We start from the raw sequence: 17,767 nt of genomic DNA, 5'->3' as shown, positions 1-17,767 counted from the left end.
GGGAAAGAGTAATGAGAGTACGCATTAACATAGGCCAGAAACGTGCACAACTGGATGGTTTCATGATTTGGTTGTTTTCAGGTGTATGATATATGTAACATATATAAGGCCTGGTCTACACTATGAGATTAGGTCGAATTTAGCAGCGTTAAATCAAATTAACCCTTCACCCGTCCACACAACAAAGCCATTTACTTTGACATAAAGGGCTCTTAAAATCGATTTCTGTACTCCTCCCCGATGAGGGGAGTAGCGCTGAAATCGACATTGCCATTTTGAATTAGGGTTAGTGTGGCCGCAATTCGACAGTATTTGCCTCCGGGAGCTATCCCACAGTTTACCATTGTGACCGCTCTGGACTGCAATCTGAACTCAGATGCACTGGCCAGGTAGACAGGAAAAGTCCCGCAAACTTTTGAATTTCATTTCCTGTTTGCCCAGCGTGGAGCACTGATCAGCACAGGTGACCATGCAGAGTTCATCAGCACAGTCAGAATCAAAAAAGAGCTCCAGCATGGACCGTACGGGAGATACAGAATCTGATCTCTGTATGGGGAGATGAATCTGTTCTATCAGAACTCCGTTCCAAAAGACAAAATGCCAAAACATTTGAAAAAATCTCCAAGGCCATGATGGACAGAGGCCACAACAGGAACTCAACACAGTGCTGTGTGAAACGTAAGGAGCTGAGACAAGCGTACCAGAAAGCCAAAGAATCAAATGGATGCTCACGGAGGGAGGGGCGACTGACGACTGTAGCTATCCCACAGTTTCCGCACTCTCTGAAAACCATTTGAATTCTGGGTTGAGCTCCCAATGCCTGAAGGGTCAAAAACATTGTTGTTTCTCGCCTTTTTTCACTATCTCCGTATGTCTACTGGATGCTGCTGGCAGACGTGGTGCTGCAGCGCTACACAGCAGCATCCCCTTGCCTTGCCTTGCGGACGGCAGACAGTGCAGTATGACTGGTAACCGTCATCGTTGTCCCGTGGGTGCTCCTGGCTGGCCTCGGTGAGGTCAGTCGGGGGCGCCTAGGCAGACATGGGTGCTCCTGGCTGGCCTTGGTGAGTTTGGTCGGGGGCACCTGGGCAAACATGGGTGTTCCTGCCTGGCCTTGGTGAGGTCGGTCGGGGGCACCTGGACAAAAATGGGAATGACTCCAGGTCATTCTCTTCTTTAAGTTTTGTGTAATAGAGATTCAGTCCTGCCTGGAATATCATGTGATCTGAAGGCTTCTGCCTCAGGCTGCTCTCCCAGTCAGCAGCACCGTGCAGTCGCACCTACCCCAGCCTACCCCTTGCTCCCAGGGCTCACAATCAGATACTTAGACCTCTACATTTTGCTGCAAATAAAAAAGTAAAGCTGCCGTTTAGAACTGTCCCCCAACGTACATATCCTGGGACATTTTGTATTTTACCAGTGTCAACCAAAGGCCCACACACAAATGGAGATTCAGTCCTACCTGTGCTTCTATCCTAGTGCTTATCACAGATTCCCATTTTCAGCTATAGGCTGAGCAAGTGCAGAATGGTGGTTCACTCTACTTTGCTGTAAGCCAACTGCCCTCCCCTCCCCCCTTTGATCTCTGCTTGCAGAGGCAATAAAGTCAGTGTTGTTTCAAATTCATGCATTCTTTATTACTTCATCACACAAGTGGGGGGATAACTGCCAAGGTAGCCCGGGAAGGGTGGGGGAGGAGGGAAGCAACGGGTGGGGTTGTTGTAGGGTCACCCCTAGAATGGCATGCAGCTCATCATTTCTGCAGGATGTCTGGGGCTCTGACCCGGAGTGGCCATTTGCCTCTCTGGTTCTTTAGTAGGCTTGCCTGATATTCTAGGCAGGACTGACTCTCCATTAGACAAAACTTAAAGAAGAGAATGACCTGGGGAGTCATTCCCATTTTTGTCCAGGCGCCCCCGACCGACCTCACCGAGGCCAGCCAGGAGCACCCATGACAGCAGCAGACAGTACATTATGACTGGTAACCGTCTTTGCCAACTTGCAAAGGCAAGGGGATGCTGCTGTGTAGCGCTGCAGTTCCGCGTCTGTCAGCAGCATCCAGTAGACATATGGTGACAATGAAAAAAGGCTGAACGGGCTCCATGGTTGCCGTGCTATGGCCTCTGCCCGGGCAATCCAGGGAAAAGGGCGCAAAATGATTTCTGCCGTTGCCTTCACAGAGGGAGGATTGACTGACGACATTTACTCATAACCACCCGCGACTAATTTTTGGCCCCATCAGGCATTGGGAGCTCAACCCATAATTCCAATGGGTGGGGGAGACTGCGGGAACTATGGGATAGCTCTGGGATAGCTACCCACAGTGCAACACTCCGGAAGTCAACGGTAGCCTCGGTACATGGACGCACACCGCCGAATTAATGTGCTTAGTGTGGCTGTATGCACTCGACTTTATACAATCTGTTGCCAAAAATCGAATTCCGTAAAATCGGAGTAATCCCATAGTGTAGACATATCCTGAGGCTAGGTCTACACTACCCGCCTGAATCGGCGGGTAGAAATCGATCTCTCGGGGATCTAATTATCGCGTCTCGTCGGGACGCGACAATCGATCCCCGAATCGACGCTCTTACTCCACCAGCGGAGGTGGGAGTAAGCGCCGTTGACGGGGAGCCGCGGAGGTCGATTTTGCCACTGTCCTCACAGCGGGGTAAGTCGGCTCCGATAGGTCGAATTCAGCTACGCAAATCTTAAATCGACCCCCCCCTCCCCCCGTAGTGAAGATCTGCCCTAAGATATGTACAAGATAAGGAAAAGAAGTCCATAGTGACCATCTATAGTTGATCCTGCTCCCATTCCAGTCAATAGAAAAATCCCATTAATTTGAATGGTGCCATCTCATTAGCAGTTATTAGTGGACAATTTACTGAAATCCTTTTTTCTGTTCCCATCCATATAGGGTTTGTGTAAGAAATTACTCAGTAGTGAATATTTGCAAAGGTATTCCTCTTTGCATGTATTTTCATTGTGTTTATAATCTAGTGTGCATTATCTATAGTAACTATATTTCTATGAACTTTGCACATTGAAACAGCCGTTTTATATGTTCTGCAGAAAGCCAACAATAACTGTTAGTTAATTAATTCAAAATTTCTTTATGAAGAGACAATTATCTTTCTGTTAACAAGCAGATGTTAAAACATGGCAAAAACTAACAAAGCCATAATATGTAATTCCTTGACAAACACATTTTCATTGTTAGCTTCCATTATCTTTAGATAATTGTAAATATTGACTTGCAATTTTTATTGGTTAGCTAGACTAGACTTTGGGGTTTTATCTTCTTTGGACGTGGGATGAAACAGCCCACCAGGAGCAGTGTGCCCTGCCTCTTTCTAGTTAACCAGAAATGCCTTTTTAATAGTGTACTCTATAGGTTCAGTGTGTCCCCTCTTAACCAGCTGGGAGGCCTGTGCATTAATTTCTGTGGTTAACAGGTCCTGTAACTGAGCAGAGATAGTTGTAGTATATGCAGTTCCATGTTTTTATTGGTCTTGTACCACTCCCCTCCCTGCCTTATAGCCAAAGGCAAAATGAGTCCAGCAACCTGTCAGTGCAATGGCTCTGCTTCAGGAGAAGTAGCAGCAGGACTGGGCTAGGCCCTCTCAAGGGAACTATTTTTTATCTGGATAATGCAGAACTTAAACCTTTTTGTCATTTCCTTCTCTTATGGATTTTCCCTTTTCACTGGGCTAGGAAAATTTTCTCTGGTTCATTTCAGCCCCACAGGGTGAATTTCTGCTCTGTTTAATTTTGTATTGCACATTGCTATCTGAAATTCCTATTTCTGGGCTGGCATACAAGGATGTTGAAGAATGGTAATTTCTTCCCCGTTAAATTAGTTTCTCCCTAGTCTCTGTCTGCCATCTGAGAGAGCCTATCCCCCATCCTGTTTTGAGTTGGAAGAATTTTGAAAACTTCTGAATTTTTTTCTCACTTTTTTTTTTTTAACATTAATAGATATTTTTCTTTTGCTCAGGAACTGTCTTAGCATTTGAGTTAGCCTACCAAACCTCTTTATAAGGGAATGATATGATAAAAGCTTTGCTCTATTTCCTATCTCCACCTGTTACTATAGTAGGACAGCGTATATCCCTATTAGGGCTTATGCTGAAAGACCTGGAAATACCAAGCAGGTAGGAGTATCAGAGGGGTAGCTGTGTTAGTCTGAATCTGTAAAAAGCAACAGAGGGTCCTGTGACACCTTTAAGACTAACAGAAGTATTGGGAGCATAAGCTTTCGTGGGTAAGAACCTCACTTCTTCAGATGCAAGTCTGACTTGCATCTGAAGAAGTGAGGTTCTTACCCACGAAAGCTTATGCTCCCAATACTTCTGTTAGTCTTAAAGGTGTCACAGGACCCTCTGTTGCTTTAAGCAGGTAGGAGTTTACCATGAAAGAAGTACATGAGGCAGTGAATTCCAAAACCCTGATTCTAAAGTTAGTTGTACACAGACATGATTACAAAATATAAACACATGTTCATTCAAAACATTAAGGCTCTTCAAAATAAAATGTGTCTTATTAACTATATTAGATTAACAAAAGATGTTTAGCTACTTTGGACTATGTGTATCCTCAAATATAAGGAAAGACTTCCTATTCATGGAAGTGTGAAATTCACATGCTATCACTACTGCCATTGGGAGAGGGCACTGACTGATTATTTCTATTGTGTTTATTTTACTTTAGCAAGCCATGACGAATTTTATTTTTATTCCCTTAGTTCACCATCGGAGATTTCTCTTCCCTCAGCAAAGCTTGAGGCACCACCTTTTCATCTTATTTAGTCAATGGGCTGGACCTTTCAGTATTATGTTTACACCACTGGATCGTTACAGTGACAGAAATCACCAGATTACAAGATACCAGTATTGTGCATTAAAGGTATAGCATATTTTCTTTCCACTATGCAAAGTGATCTATTCAGTAATACAAATTACAACAACAAATCCTAAATTTAGACATTTAAAAGAGGCAGATATCATGGTTATTTGTTTCCTTTTATTTAAAGTAATTGATTATTTTGAGAGAGAGAGAGAGAGAGAGAGAGAGATCTATAAAGTTAAAAATTCCTATTTTTCTTTCCAAAATTATAATCTAAAGTCATTTCTTGTAGCTTACTTCTTTTTTGTCCACATCGAGTGAAATTTTGTTTTATTATTTGGATTTTCAGTAAGGAAAAGCTTTCACTGACTTCAGTGGAAGCAGCATATCAGGCCCTAAGATCAAGTGCAGTATCAATTCAGTATCTGATACATCCTATTTCCAGAGGACTATATCCTACACTTATATGGGGATGTACTCAGTAGTTTTAAAAGTCTTGTCCAGCTCTAACAGTTGCAACCCAAGCACCTAAGTAAACTGGGAAAATAATGTTTTATGTACCAGTATATGCTGCATCAAATGATATAAAACAATTTTAATTTAGACAGAGAATATGATGCTAATGAAATGTTTAATAGGTTTTATAATCTCATTAAGAACAGATTGGCTGAAATGACAAAACACATTTTGAAGCATTTGTAAAGTGTTCTTATTGCAGTGTGCCTTTAATGTGTTTAATTTTTTAATTCAGCATTTGAATTAATTAATGCAGTTTTTAATTATAATTAACCTATTTTAACTAATGCAGTTACCTTCTAGATCAATGTAAATGTTGAAATCTAGCAAAAAAGCACTATTTCACTAAAAACAGGTAGCAATTGGAAATGTCTTGCAAGCACAGTCTGTTAAACACATTCACAAATGTTAAACACTTGCCTAATTAACAGATTTCTCTGTATTACTAGGCAATGTCAGCTGTACTCTGCTGTGGCCCTGTATTTGACAATGTGGGTCTTTCCCCTGATGGCTATCTTTATAAATGGCTTGATAACATTCTAGCTTGTCAAGATTTACGAGTAAGTACCTCATCAATAATGTATGGTTTTTAAATGATTTTAAACTCTGTACTTGTTGAATACATTCCACTCTATAGCGGTAGGCTTTGTGACCTTTGTTTTGAACAGAAAACAATAGATCTGTGCAATATTCAATTACAAATTCATAACGAACCGTATCACAATAACATTTAAATAGTAAAAGGAATTCTATTATTTCAGGACACACAGTTTATATAGCATACTAAACTAAACAGGATTCTGTTATGAGGTTCACAGTGGTTTGCAGCAATATTTTAGGTTTTTCATCCATTACTAATACAAAGGTCAAGGACAGTATGATCTCAAAAAGTATTTATATTTCTGTTTGGAGTATTTCCATCCCACCTGCTTCCAGGTCTTGTGAAGTAAGAATGTAAAATCATTTCCTGCTCGGTAATATAGCTGCTGGTAAGTCAAATCTGAGTGAGTCAATGTGAGTGGGCAGATCTTCAAAAGGCAGCAAAAAAACTACTCATTTTAGGAAAAAGTAAGGCCACAGAATTGGAAGATGAGTCTTCACCTTATATCCTGGATCTGTAACAACCAAATATTTATTGACTTGTTAGTGTTTGAAAATAACTCCATGAGTAATAATTTGATAGATTATTTTTGCATTTAAAATGATTCCGCCCTAAAGACATTTCTGGTTAGATGATAAAGGGAAGAGAGACTTTCTGCCCTGATGTCTCTGCATCTCAGTGTTGTCATATGTATCTCTGCAGAATGATGTTTGTTACTTACGTAGTTCTGTAAGGTAGAATATTGCTTTACAAAATGTAGTTTAGATAGGTCCACGCTGCACAGAGGGGTTCTCTACCCAGAAACACTCAGAAAAGTTAAGCCAAATCAGCTAAAGGTGTGAAGCTCAAGCACATGAAATCCATGTGGATTCTCTCATTCAGAAGTAAAGTGGCCTAAATTCGCAGTAGCTTAATCTTCCTCCATTTACCATGAAGGTACTTATATGCTGTAATTAAGTCACCTCTAAATCTTCTTTTTGATAAACTGCCAGATTGAGTTCTTTATGTCTCTCATGATAACGCATTTTTTCCAGCCCTCGAATAATTGTTGTGGCTCTCTTCTGCATCCTCTCCAATTTTTCTATGTCCTCTTTACAATGTGGAGACCAGAATTGGATGCAGTATTCCAGTACTGGTCTAACCAATGCCATATACAGAGGTAAAAATCACTCACTGCTCCCCTGTTTGTACATCCAATGATCTCAATATCCCGTTTTGCCACAGTATTGAACTGAGAGCTCATATTGAGGTGCTTGTCCACTATGACCCCTAGATTCTTTTCAGAGTCACTGCTTTCCAGGATACAGTCCCCCATTCCATTCTGTAGGTATAGGCATTCCTTGTTCCTAGATGTATTATTTTGCATTTGGCTGTATTAAAATACGTTTAGTTTGAATGGGCCCAGGTTACCAAGTGATTCAGATTGCTCTGTGTGACTGCCCTGTACACATCATTCTTTACCATTCCACCAATCTTTGTATCTACAAATTTTATCAACAGTTATTTTATATTTATTTCCAGATCATTGATGAAAATGTGGAATAGCATCAGTTTTAATACCAATTTCTGCGGAACCCCACTAGAAACACCCCCATTCAATGTTAATTTTGCATTTACAGCTAATTTTTGAGCTCTGTCAGTTACCCAGCTCTTAATCTATTTAAGGTGTGCTTTATATGTACAGTATTCATTTTTAATCAGAATATTATGCAGTACTAAGACAAACACCTTACAGAAGTCTACGAAGTTACCTTTATCAACCAAACATGTAATCTCATCAAAAAATAAATCAGATTTGTTTGACAAGACTTGTTTTCTGCAAAATACTGTTGACTGACTGGCATTAATTATATTCCTACCCTTTAATTCTTTGTTAATTTAATCCAGTATTACCTTTTCCATTATTTTGCCTGTAATTGATGTCAGAGTAACCAATCTATTAGTTACCTGGGTCATCCCGCTTGCTTGTTTTGAATATTGGTATAACATTAGCACTCTTCCAGTCTTCTGGAACTTCCCCAGTATTCCAAGATTTATTAAAAATAAACATCACCAGGCCAGAGATTGCCTCAGCTAATTCTTTTTTAACTATTGAGTAAAAGTTATTGGGCCTGCTGATCTAAAAAGGTTTATCCCTTGTAGATGTTGTCTAACATCCTCAGTTTCTAATGAACTCAAAAGTACTTCTTCATTACACTGCTCTACGGCCAAAATGCTTCTGAAATAAATGTAGTCAAACTTTACTAATTCTGGGTCACTGAGAACGAAAATGATGCTTAAAATTGTTGATTGGCTCTAGTTTTCAAGATAAGCTATTGGGTCAGTATATAGGACCTTTGACTTGGGAATGGCGGAGGATAAGTGAGTTTTATAAAGGGAAGGGATCTCAATTTAAACCAGAAATGACTAAAATACATCTTTGACTGGATCTATGAATAAATCTATGACTGGGTTTGGACAGTACTTGCTTTTTAGGCAAAACAATGAATGATGCAATCTGAAGCTGGTATTGCGTCATACATGGTATGAATTGCATCATGTTATTCCTAGAAGTCATGGATGATGTAATCCTAACGAAGCTTACGTCACTCTGCTGAACAAATTGCCCTAGATCAGCTCTAGAAATCATACGGTGTCGTGCTCTCTTATTTGTCAGTGTTTGATTTTGCAAAGGGACACATTTCTTGTTTAGCCAAAGTGAGCAGAGATGCCTCGTACTTGTGTGAACAGTGCAGATAACTTCTGCTTTGTTTGTGGTGAAGTGACTTTTGCATCACAAAAGCGCAGTATAACCAATATGGTTAAGAAAGCCTAACAACTTTATTTTGGCTGCAAAATTGGAGATCAGGACAAGAGGTGGGCCCCACACATATGCTGCAACACTTGTGCAACAAATCTTCGCCAGTGGTTGAACAGGAAAAGGAAATCTATGCCTTTTGCAGTGCCAATGATTTGGAGAGAGCCAACAGATCATACCAGCAATTGTTACTTCTGCATGGTGCCTCCAATTGGGAAAGGTGTGTCAAAGAAGAAAAAGTGGACTGTGCATTATACAAACATTCCATCAGCTATACGCCCAGTACCCATGGAGAAGGACTGCCGGTTCTTGATGCACCAGAATCATTCTCACTTGAGTCAGACGAGGAAGAGGATGAAACTTCTGGTCCTGAACCATCAATGTCACAGGACCCACATTTTCTCCCATCCTCCTCCTCTGAACCACACCTCATAACACAAGGTGAACTGAATGACCTTGTCAGGGATTTGGAACTACCCAAGAGTAAGGCAGAGCTGTTGGGCTCCAGACTACAGCAGTGGAATCTCCTGGCAGGTGATGTTAGGGTTTCCATGTTCCGTAACCCTCCAGAAGATCTTGTCCCATTCTTCTTCATGGAAGGTGATCTTGTAGCCTGCAACAACATCGATGGTGTGATGGCAGCCCTCAACATCGTTCACGATCCAGATGAGTGGAGACTGTTCATTGATTCATCGAAGACGAGTCTTAAAGCTGTTTTACTGCATAATGGCAATGTTTTGCCATCAATTCCAGTTGGTCATGCAGTCCATATGAAGGAAACCTATGACAACATGAAACAACTTTTGAGGTGCATAAACTATGACCAACATCAGTGGCAGCTTTGTGGCGATTTGAAGGTTGTTGCTCTCTTGCTTGGTCTGCAGACTGGATACACAAAGTACTGGTGTTTTCTCTGTGAATGGGATAGTCGTGCAAGAGATTCCCACTACATCAAGAAAGACTGGCCACTCCGACAGTCATTGGAGCCTGGGAGGAAAAGTGTTCAGCATCCACCACTTGTTGAATCAAGGAAGATTTTGTTACCACCCTTACACATCAAGTTGGGTCTGATGAAGAACTTTGTCGAGGCCATTGACAAAACACAAGCAGCTTTCAAGTACCTCCGTGGAAAATTTCCAAGGTTAAGTGAAGCTAAGATAAAGGAAGGTGTCTTTGTTGGTCCTCAGATTCGTGAACTTCTTCGAGATGATGCATTTGACCATGCACTGCGTGGCAAGGAAAAGACAGCATGGAAAGCCTTCCAGTTACTGGCAATAAATTTTCTCGGAAAGAACAAGGCAGACAACTACAGGTTGTTGGTGGAAAACTTCCTCAAGGCATACAAAAGCCTTGGTTGCAACATGTCACTAAAGATAAATTTTTTGCACTCTCATCTAGATTTTTTTCCACCAAACTGTGAAGCAGTGAGCGACGAGCACGGCGAGCGATTTCACCAGGACATTGCAACAATGGAGAAACGCTATCAGGGCAAATGGAGCCTATCAATGCTTGCAGACTATTGCTGGACAGTGACAAGAGATGCTCCATTTAATGAATACAAGAGACAAGCCAAGAAGCGCCGAGTAGACACTGAATAGGACTAAACTATGTACATAATAGTTTTTTGTCTTTTGTTTCATAATAAATTTTATTTATATAACCCTTTTGCTGATTTTTAAAGTGTTACATAAACAGGACAGGTGAAATATTATCATGTAAAGCAACCATAAACACATGAAAAGACCTAGGTTTACAATTTATGATTAAAATTCTACTATCTACACAATATACATAGACATAAAACGTAAAAACTTAAATATCTTAGAAACAGTAGCCAATCAGTTGTTTTAATTGTCATATTTGAATTCAGCACATCAAAATACATAATAAATAGCACATTTTATCTCTGAAGCAGACGACTTCTCAAAAATTGTAGACCAGTGTTATCATATGATATAAGTACTTCATTCTGCTTCTTTTCAAATACAGAACCAAAATATTTATTGAAAGCTGATTGTCACAAACACATCTGCTTTTTGTGCATCATTATTAATAATTTTTCCATCTCAATTAAATAATTGAATGATTGCAAAGATTTCTGTTGCTCCTAACATCTAAAAATCTCCTTATTGTCCTTAGCCCAGCCAAACATGGATTTTTCTCTGATGTTTTCATCTTCCTTATCAATTGTTTGTACTTCATAATGTCTAATTTATATTGATTGATGTCTATTTCCCCCTTTTTCCAATTGATACATATTGTTTTTTTTTTATTTCTAATTGCTGCTTTCACTTCATTGCTGAACTAAGATTGGCTTTTAGCCAAGATTGTTCTGTTTCTTGATTGTGTAACCATGGCTTTTTGCCATCTAATAAATTCTTCTTAAAGAATTCCAAGTTTTCGTTCACATTTTTATGTCTAAATTTTTCTTATCAGTCAATTTCATTGATAATTTCCCTCAGCTTTGAGATATTAGCCCTTTTGAAGCTCCAAGTATATATATTACATGTGGGACTATCCTCTGTTTGCCCCTGTTGAATGTAATCTCGTCATAACCACTCATCCCTAGATAACCACTAACCTCCAGTCCAATGGTTAATTTCATGCATCATATGTGAGATCCAAAATAGTGTTACTTTATCTTGGATGCAATACCTTTTGTGTTAGAAAATTGTCATCTATAATTTTCAGAAATTCTAATTATGTTTTACAATTGACTGCATGAGACCCCCAGTATTTGTCTCCCAAAATTGAAGTCCCCCATAACAACATAGTTTTTCTGTCCACACATTATAGGTGAGGAAAGCCATTGAGGGGATTTATGGACGGGATGCTAAATGGTCAGAGCTGCAGGGGAGGGAAAAGAGTACTTTCCCTCCTATGATTAGTTTTTCACCATCAGTACTTTAAATTACCAGTTGAAAATCAGTACATAAAGGATGCATTAAGTCACAAAAGGCAAATTGTCAACATTTAATGGGTAAGGAAACCCAACCAGAATAAAATCTTAGGTAGTCTCTTTTTTTTTTTTTTTATTATGTTCCCTTTATGTTAAACTCAACCTCGGGTGTTTAACTGAATATTAGTGTGAGTCTTTACAGTGAGTCTAGCCTCATTTGGTGACAAAATCTCAATAATAATAATAATTTTTGTGCTTCTACATTACCTGCAATCGAAGAAACACAAAGATGTAGTCCAAACTTAATCCTTTAAGTAAACAAACATGAATAAATTAACCTCACAGCACTCCAGTGAGGTAGAAAATTAGCAGTATCTCTGTTTTACAGGGTGTATAGCAAAGGCACATGGATGTTACCCAGTGTCAGCCAGCAAGTGTGTGTTAAAGCTGGGAATACAACCCAGATCTCCTGACACACTGGTCTTGGCCTTAATCATAATATTATGGTTCAACCCTTATTTTGAAGGTCTATTTTAAAAAATATATTTAACATATATGGGTTTTGTGCAAGACATATTTTTATGAAGTGTGGACTATTCAAAACTGAGTGAAATCCCATGCTGTGATATATATAAAATGCATTTATGGTAAACTCTCCACTTTATTTTTCTCCGTAGTGTACAATAAACATGGTCCTCCCCCCCCACCCCCTGCCATTTAAAAGGCAGATTAGTCTTGTCACTTTGTGTCTATCTCCCTGAATAATTTTAAGAAACCTTGGGAGGATCTTTTTTGTGTTTTACAAAAAATAATAATTGCCATTCTATGTGTATTCAGGTTCATCAGCTTGGTTGTGAAGTTGTAGTCTTGTTGCTGGAACTAAATCCGGACCAAGTAAATCTTTTCAACTGGGCTATAGATCGGTGTTATACTGGATCATACCAGCTTGCTTCTGGATGCTTCAAAGCCATTGCGACTGTGTGCGGAAGCAGGTATTAATAAACCTAGAACTAGACTGTCCCTGAGGCAGTTAATGTGAAACAAGATCAGGGCTGCTATTTCTAAGATGTTTACACACTAGATATCTTGTGTAATCCTACTTGTTTCTATTGGAAACAGATACTAAATGTTCTTTTCCATTACATTTAAAAATAATGATTGAAGCTGTAAGTGTGTCTGCTGTTGGTTGCTGTATTGCCCTGGATCGCATGCTATGAAAGACACAGAAAAAAACTCATGTGTGTGAATGGGAACAGTGAAGCATCTGCATAGCCAAGTGTTATGCTGCCTTAGAAAATCCACTGAATAACATTCACCTCTGGGACTTTGCAGCAAACCGGAGAAAAGGGACCAGATCTGGGGCCAGCTGCAAAAAGTTTGGAAGAGCATCTCTTATCACATGAAATGCTTCTGCAAACACGCTTATTTATACTGACAAAGTCAGCACAGTATTGGGGGAAGGTTAAAAAAATAATCTCTGCGTTGCCAGTGGTCACTGTCTGTGTATGCGATCAAGTCTGCAAGGGAGTTAGTTACCAGGGTGTTGAGCAAGTTCTATATGGAATTGCTGCTAGCATTCCCATGTCATGTCTTTTTACACAGTGTTTTGAGGCTACACTTCCCTGTCACTCTCTTACAGACCAGAGGCACATTTTTTGAGCATGTGATAAGTTGCCCCTTGTAGCGTCCTGTTGCTGTGTAGGCATTTGAACTTCTGACCCTTCCATACACAGAAAGTTGAAATAGGGCCTAAATCTTTCTATTTGTAACACCATTTTTAAACCTAGTGCCAAAACAATTTTGATGGATTTTTCCCATACTTTCAGAGTAAATAATATGAAAATAAAAGTTTTCTATGTTCTCATTTGCCAAAGTTACTTTTGTCCTTTTTCTAACTGCCCTTGGATTTGACCTGAGTTTCCTTACCTTTTGTTTTCAGATTAGCATTATCAATGATGTTAATAGAGTGGGAGCACAAAACATTAATTTTTTTTGTATAGGTCCTACATAAACATTTTTTTGTTTTGTTTTGTTTTCTTAGTATCTTTTCAGGATTAAAGTGGAAAAGAGGTTTAACGGTTATTTTGAAATAAAGGATAGTTTTCATCTGATTAGGCATTTGAAGTGCTGATATATTTTAGTCTGAGATTTCTTGACAAAATAGTTTGTCAAGATGTCTGATCAGTATGTTTTGAGAGGGTAATTTGTGGGACAGTGCAAAGCAAAACATAAGTATTTTAGAATTTGGTATATCTGTAAACAAAACTCTATTTTGTTCTTATAGAAACAGCTGCAAGTACAAGCTGCATTACCCTGAGATTTAAAAAGTATGATTGGAATTTTATGCTTGTAGATTTAGTAGCTTCTGAGATTCAGCTTTGCTATCTTAAAAGAAAACACAATAATACTAGCCCTTCACCTACAGTCTTTTCTCCTCAGATTTTTATTAGATAGCACTAAGGACCCTGGGAAAGGGTTTCATTTATGTGCCATTGGCAATAGTTAAAAATGCATGATCACTTTCAAGAAGAAATTCATATTTCTGCCTATTTGGGGAGCTATGTTGAGAGTTTAGCTAATACTAAAAACTTGTTGGCAATTTCCCATATTCCATCCTTCCCTCAGTTATCAGTAAGTATAGGGGGACCTCCGCTTAATCCAGCTGTAAATAAGCAATGTAGTATTGCATAACTTATGCCTCTCTTTCCACAAAGAATCCTCTCCATTAAAAAACTCAGTTTGTCCCAGCCCAGGGTCTCCCATGCTACATTTCTCTTGTGATACCGTAAATAATATTTTCTGGAGTTTCACTAATCATGTCCCTACAGACTGGAATACTGGAGTAATTGAAAACATTTATTTACAGTTTCTTCCATTTCTTTTCAGCTAGTAATTACAGGGATTTTACTTGGGTTCAAACTCCTGGAAGGTATATCCTTTGGCAATAACTTGGCCAGTGGCATTTTGATGATGAAGTTAGTCAGTTAAGACTTTTTCCTTGAGGCAAAACTATAAAGCCTCCATCATACTACATAAGAGAGGCTACAGGTTAGGTATCTGAATCTTTATTTATGTACATTAAAAAAATCAGAACACTTATTTAAGAAGTAGGAAATTGCTAGATGCTCATCATTTTGAAAATCATACCACTTATTTAGGTGTCTAAATATGGATGTAGTTGACTAAAGATAGGACCACAGATTTGCAAATAGTGACCAGACCAGTTCATATGATTGTCAAATTCATTTGAGGAGGCCTATGCCAGATAGCCAGTGTTCTTTATTTTTAACTACATTTATTTATTGGTCATTTTACTGCTATTTTTCATGTAGCTTAGTTCTTTCTATTTTGTATCAATGTACTCTACCATATAATTATTCTGTTAATGTAATCTTGTTTTATCCTACTCTTTAGATTTTTGTGTAGCATTCTCTTAGGCATGCTTTTGTAACCCTTGATAGTTTCCTCTTTCAAGATGCTCCCTCAGATGGGGATTATTTGAACTTTGTGAACTGTGGGAGGGACCAGGTTGGGGAAGGACCAGAGAGATTGACATGGAGCAGCAGAGCTGGGGTACACTAGTATGTAGATTTAGTAAAGATGTCCCCGAAATCACTCTGTGTCCATCCAACAATCCAGCAGCCTTTGTCTACACTAGGTAATTTAGGACTTGCATTTCACTGCCACAGTATCTCAACTGATTATAACAATGGTGGAGACTCTAATGTAGACAGGATTCAGGTATGTTTTACCACCATGTTGTCTATCCTAGTCTCGGTGGTAAAAACCTCCTGGGTCCTGTCTACGTTATAGCTTCTGCCATTGCTTCCACTGGTGGAGCTGCAGTGGTGGTGAATTATGGATTCTAAATCTGCATGTGAAGACTCAGCCTAATAGACAAGATAATGAAGAAGGTTGTAGGTCAGTTACTGAACATGGTTAAGATCATGTCTATGTTACAATTTAGAACAATCTCATAAGTAAGTCCGGAGAGAACCCTCTGTAATCAGATCCTCTGACTCATTTGTAATTGTAGTGTAAACAGGCCCTTAGTTCTGTGTTCATTATGGTCAAAGTGATAGATATACAAATTCCACAATTTTATGTTGGCTAAAACTAAGGTAGTGTATTTGCATATCTACATGGAAAAAGGGAGAAATCTCTAATCTAGATTTGTGCAAGACCAAATAACCTTACATGGAAAATTGCCTTTCTAGCAATAGTCACTTCAGGACCCTGCTCTTATTTATCCACTCTACACTAAATTTTGAATACCTAGGATGGTGGAATTTCTTCAGCAAGAGCTTGTCATTTGTTGTGCCAATACAGTCCCATTCTTCATGTTTATCCTTCATTAATTTTTCAATCTGATAGAGAGTTCTCTTTAACTTTAATGTCTGGGAATGTGCATATTGAGGAATATATCCTTTTCCAGAATAGGCTATTTTAACTGTCAGTGGAATTGCTTGAAGAATATTTTATCCCTGGAAACTCTCTGTCCAACCATCTTTGCTTTTGGGAGTTAGTTTATAAAAAATTAGATACTATATTTAAAAAGAATTTAGGTTTATGGAATAGGCAATTGCAGGGCATTCCTAATTATCGTCTCAAGGTAATTGTCCATCCCTCCCTCACCAGATGGCCACTTGACTCAGGAGTATGTATCCATCAGTAAATAACTCCCTTTCCTATAGTCTGGTGGAGGAGTGGAAAAAACAGAGGTGATGTTTTTCTTTAGCTCATTATTATGCATAGGAGATCAGAGTGAATTTAAGCTGAGATTCTAATGTTGACAAACATGTACTATTTATTCTTCCAGGAACTATCCTTTTGATATAGTGACACTTTTAAACCTAGTGCTATTCAAGGCATCCGACACCAACAGAGAGATTTATGAAATTTCCATGCAACTTATGCAGGCATGTATCAGCTACTTAAAAAAAATATCTTTTAAAACAGTAACCAAATGCAAGTGGCCCTATCATTGTTTTCACCATGAACTTCTTACCATATATTACAGTTTGGTTGGGATGTTTTACTTTTTGTTTTGAAATTTCAACTAGGCGCTACAGTAATAAATATAGTAAATAATAATCATCATAAATGCTGCAGTGATTACTTGTATAAAAATGTATGCAAATGATTATTTATAATATTTCTGCAACTTGGAAATTTTACTGTGAAACATGTAGACCTTTATGTGATTTCTTAATCTGTTTAAAGTTGAAATGTGAAAGTTTTGTGTACTAATGAAATCCTGTCACTTCACTGCCCACTTTCTTCTCTTCCATAGATTCTTGAGGCAAAGCTTTTTGTTTATTCAAAGAAAGTTGCTGAGCAAAGACCTGGCAGTATCCTGTATGGTACACATGGCCCATTACCACCTCTTTACAGTGTATCATTGGCACTTCTTTCATATGAGCTAGCAAGGATGTATCCTGAGCTCACCCTTCCACTTTTTTCAGGTACCTGTCTATTGATATATTTTTTTAATGTTTTCAATATTTGTTTTTATGTAGTGTACAAATGGTGGCCTGTTAGTGTATTTCAAGTTGTGAATAACAATTAGATTGATATTTCTGTTCTATTGATATTTCTGATATTCCAATTCTATTGTAGTAAAATTAAGCAAAATGCTTTGTAATTAGACACACAGTTGCCTGCAGATATATGCAAAGTACAGTGGTTGATATTTAAAAACTCAGAGTATGCAGTCTTTGGGGGTGGACTGGGAAGGGGCTGTGGTCAGGGGTGCTGGAACTAGGAGTGCTGGGGGTATGGCAGCATCCCCTAGTTTGAAGTGGTTTCCATTATATACAAGGTTTGCAGTTTTGTTCAATGGCTTTCAGCATCCCCACTATAAAAACTGTTCCAACGTCATTGACTGTGGTGATTTTACAATCCTGGGCTGTTCCCTCACTGGTTAATTCCCTCACTTAAAAATTTTCACCTTATTTCTAGTCTACACCAGTCCAGCTTTAACTTCCAAACACACAAACGCGCGCACCCTGGTGGAGAGGCTGATTTAAGCAATAGATTACATACCATAATTAGTAGTTCTGCAATTTCATATGTGAGTTCCTTAAGAATTCTTGGTTAAATACCA

General features: G+C 38.8%; 2 protein-coding genes across 16 annotated transcripts in view; one reads left to right on the top strand and one right to left on the bottom strand.

The window, feature by feature from the left end:
- N4BP2L2 (NEDD4 binding protein 2 like 2) overlaps positions 1–17,767 on the bottom strand; it is a 667,270-nt gene that overhangs the window by 275,330 nt on the left and 374,173 nt on the right. The gene's annotated exons all lie outside the window — the stretch shown is intronic.
- FRY (FRY microtubule binding protein) overlaps positions 1–17,767 on the top strand; it is a 402,818-nt gene that overhangs the window by 267,352 nt on the left and 117,699 nt on the right. For all 11 annotated transcript variants that reach the window (XM_065594453.1, XM_065594448.1, XM_065594426.1 and 8 more), the window contains 5 exons: positions 4,748–4,908; positions 5,814–5,924; positions 12,499–12,653; positions 16,481–16,580; positions 16,955–17,126. In XM_065594453.1, coding sequence (XP_065450525.1) covers positions 4,748–4,908; positions 5,814–5,924; positions 12,499–12,653; positions 16,481–16,580; positions 16,955–17,126 — 699 coding nt within the window. The remainder of the gene's footprint in view (positions 1–4,747; positions 4,909–5,813; positions 5,925–12,498; positions 12,654–16,480; positions 16,581–16,954; positions 17,127–17,767) is intronic.

This window comes from Chrysemys picta, chromosome 1, assembly GCF_011386835.1.
Source record: "Chrysemys picta bellii isolate R12L10 chromosome 1, ASM1138683v2, whole genome shotgun sequence".
NCBI lineage: Eukaryota > Metazoa > Chordata > Testudines > Emydidae > Chrysemys > Chrysemys picta.
The sequence above is the reverse complement of the archived record's forward strand: the minus strand, read 5'-3'. Positions and strand labels throughout refer to the sequence as shown.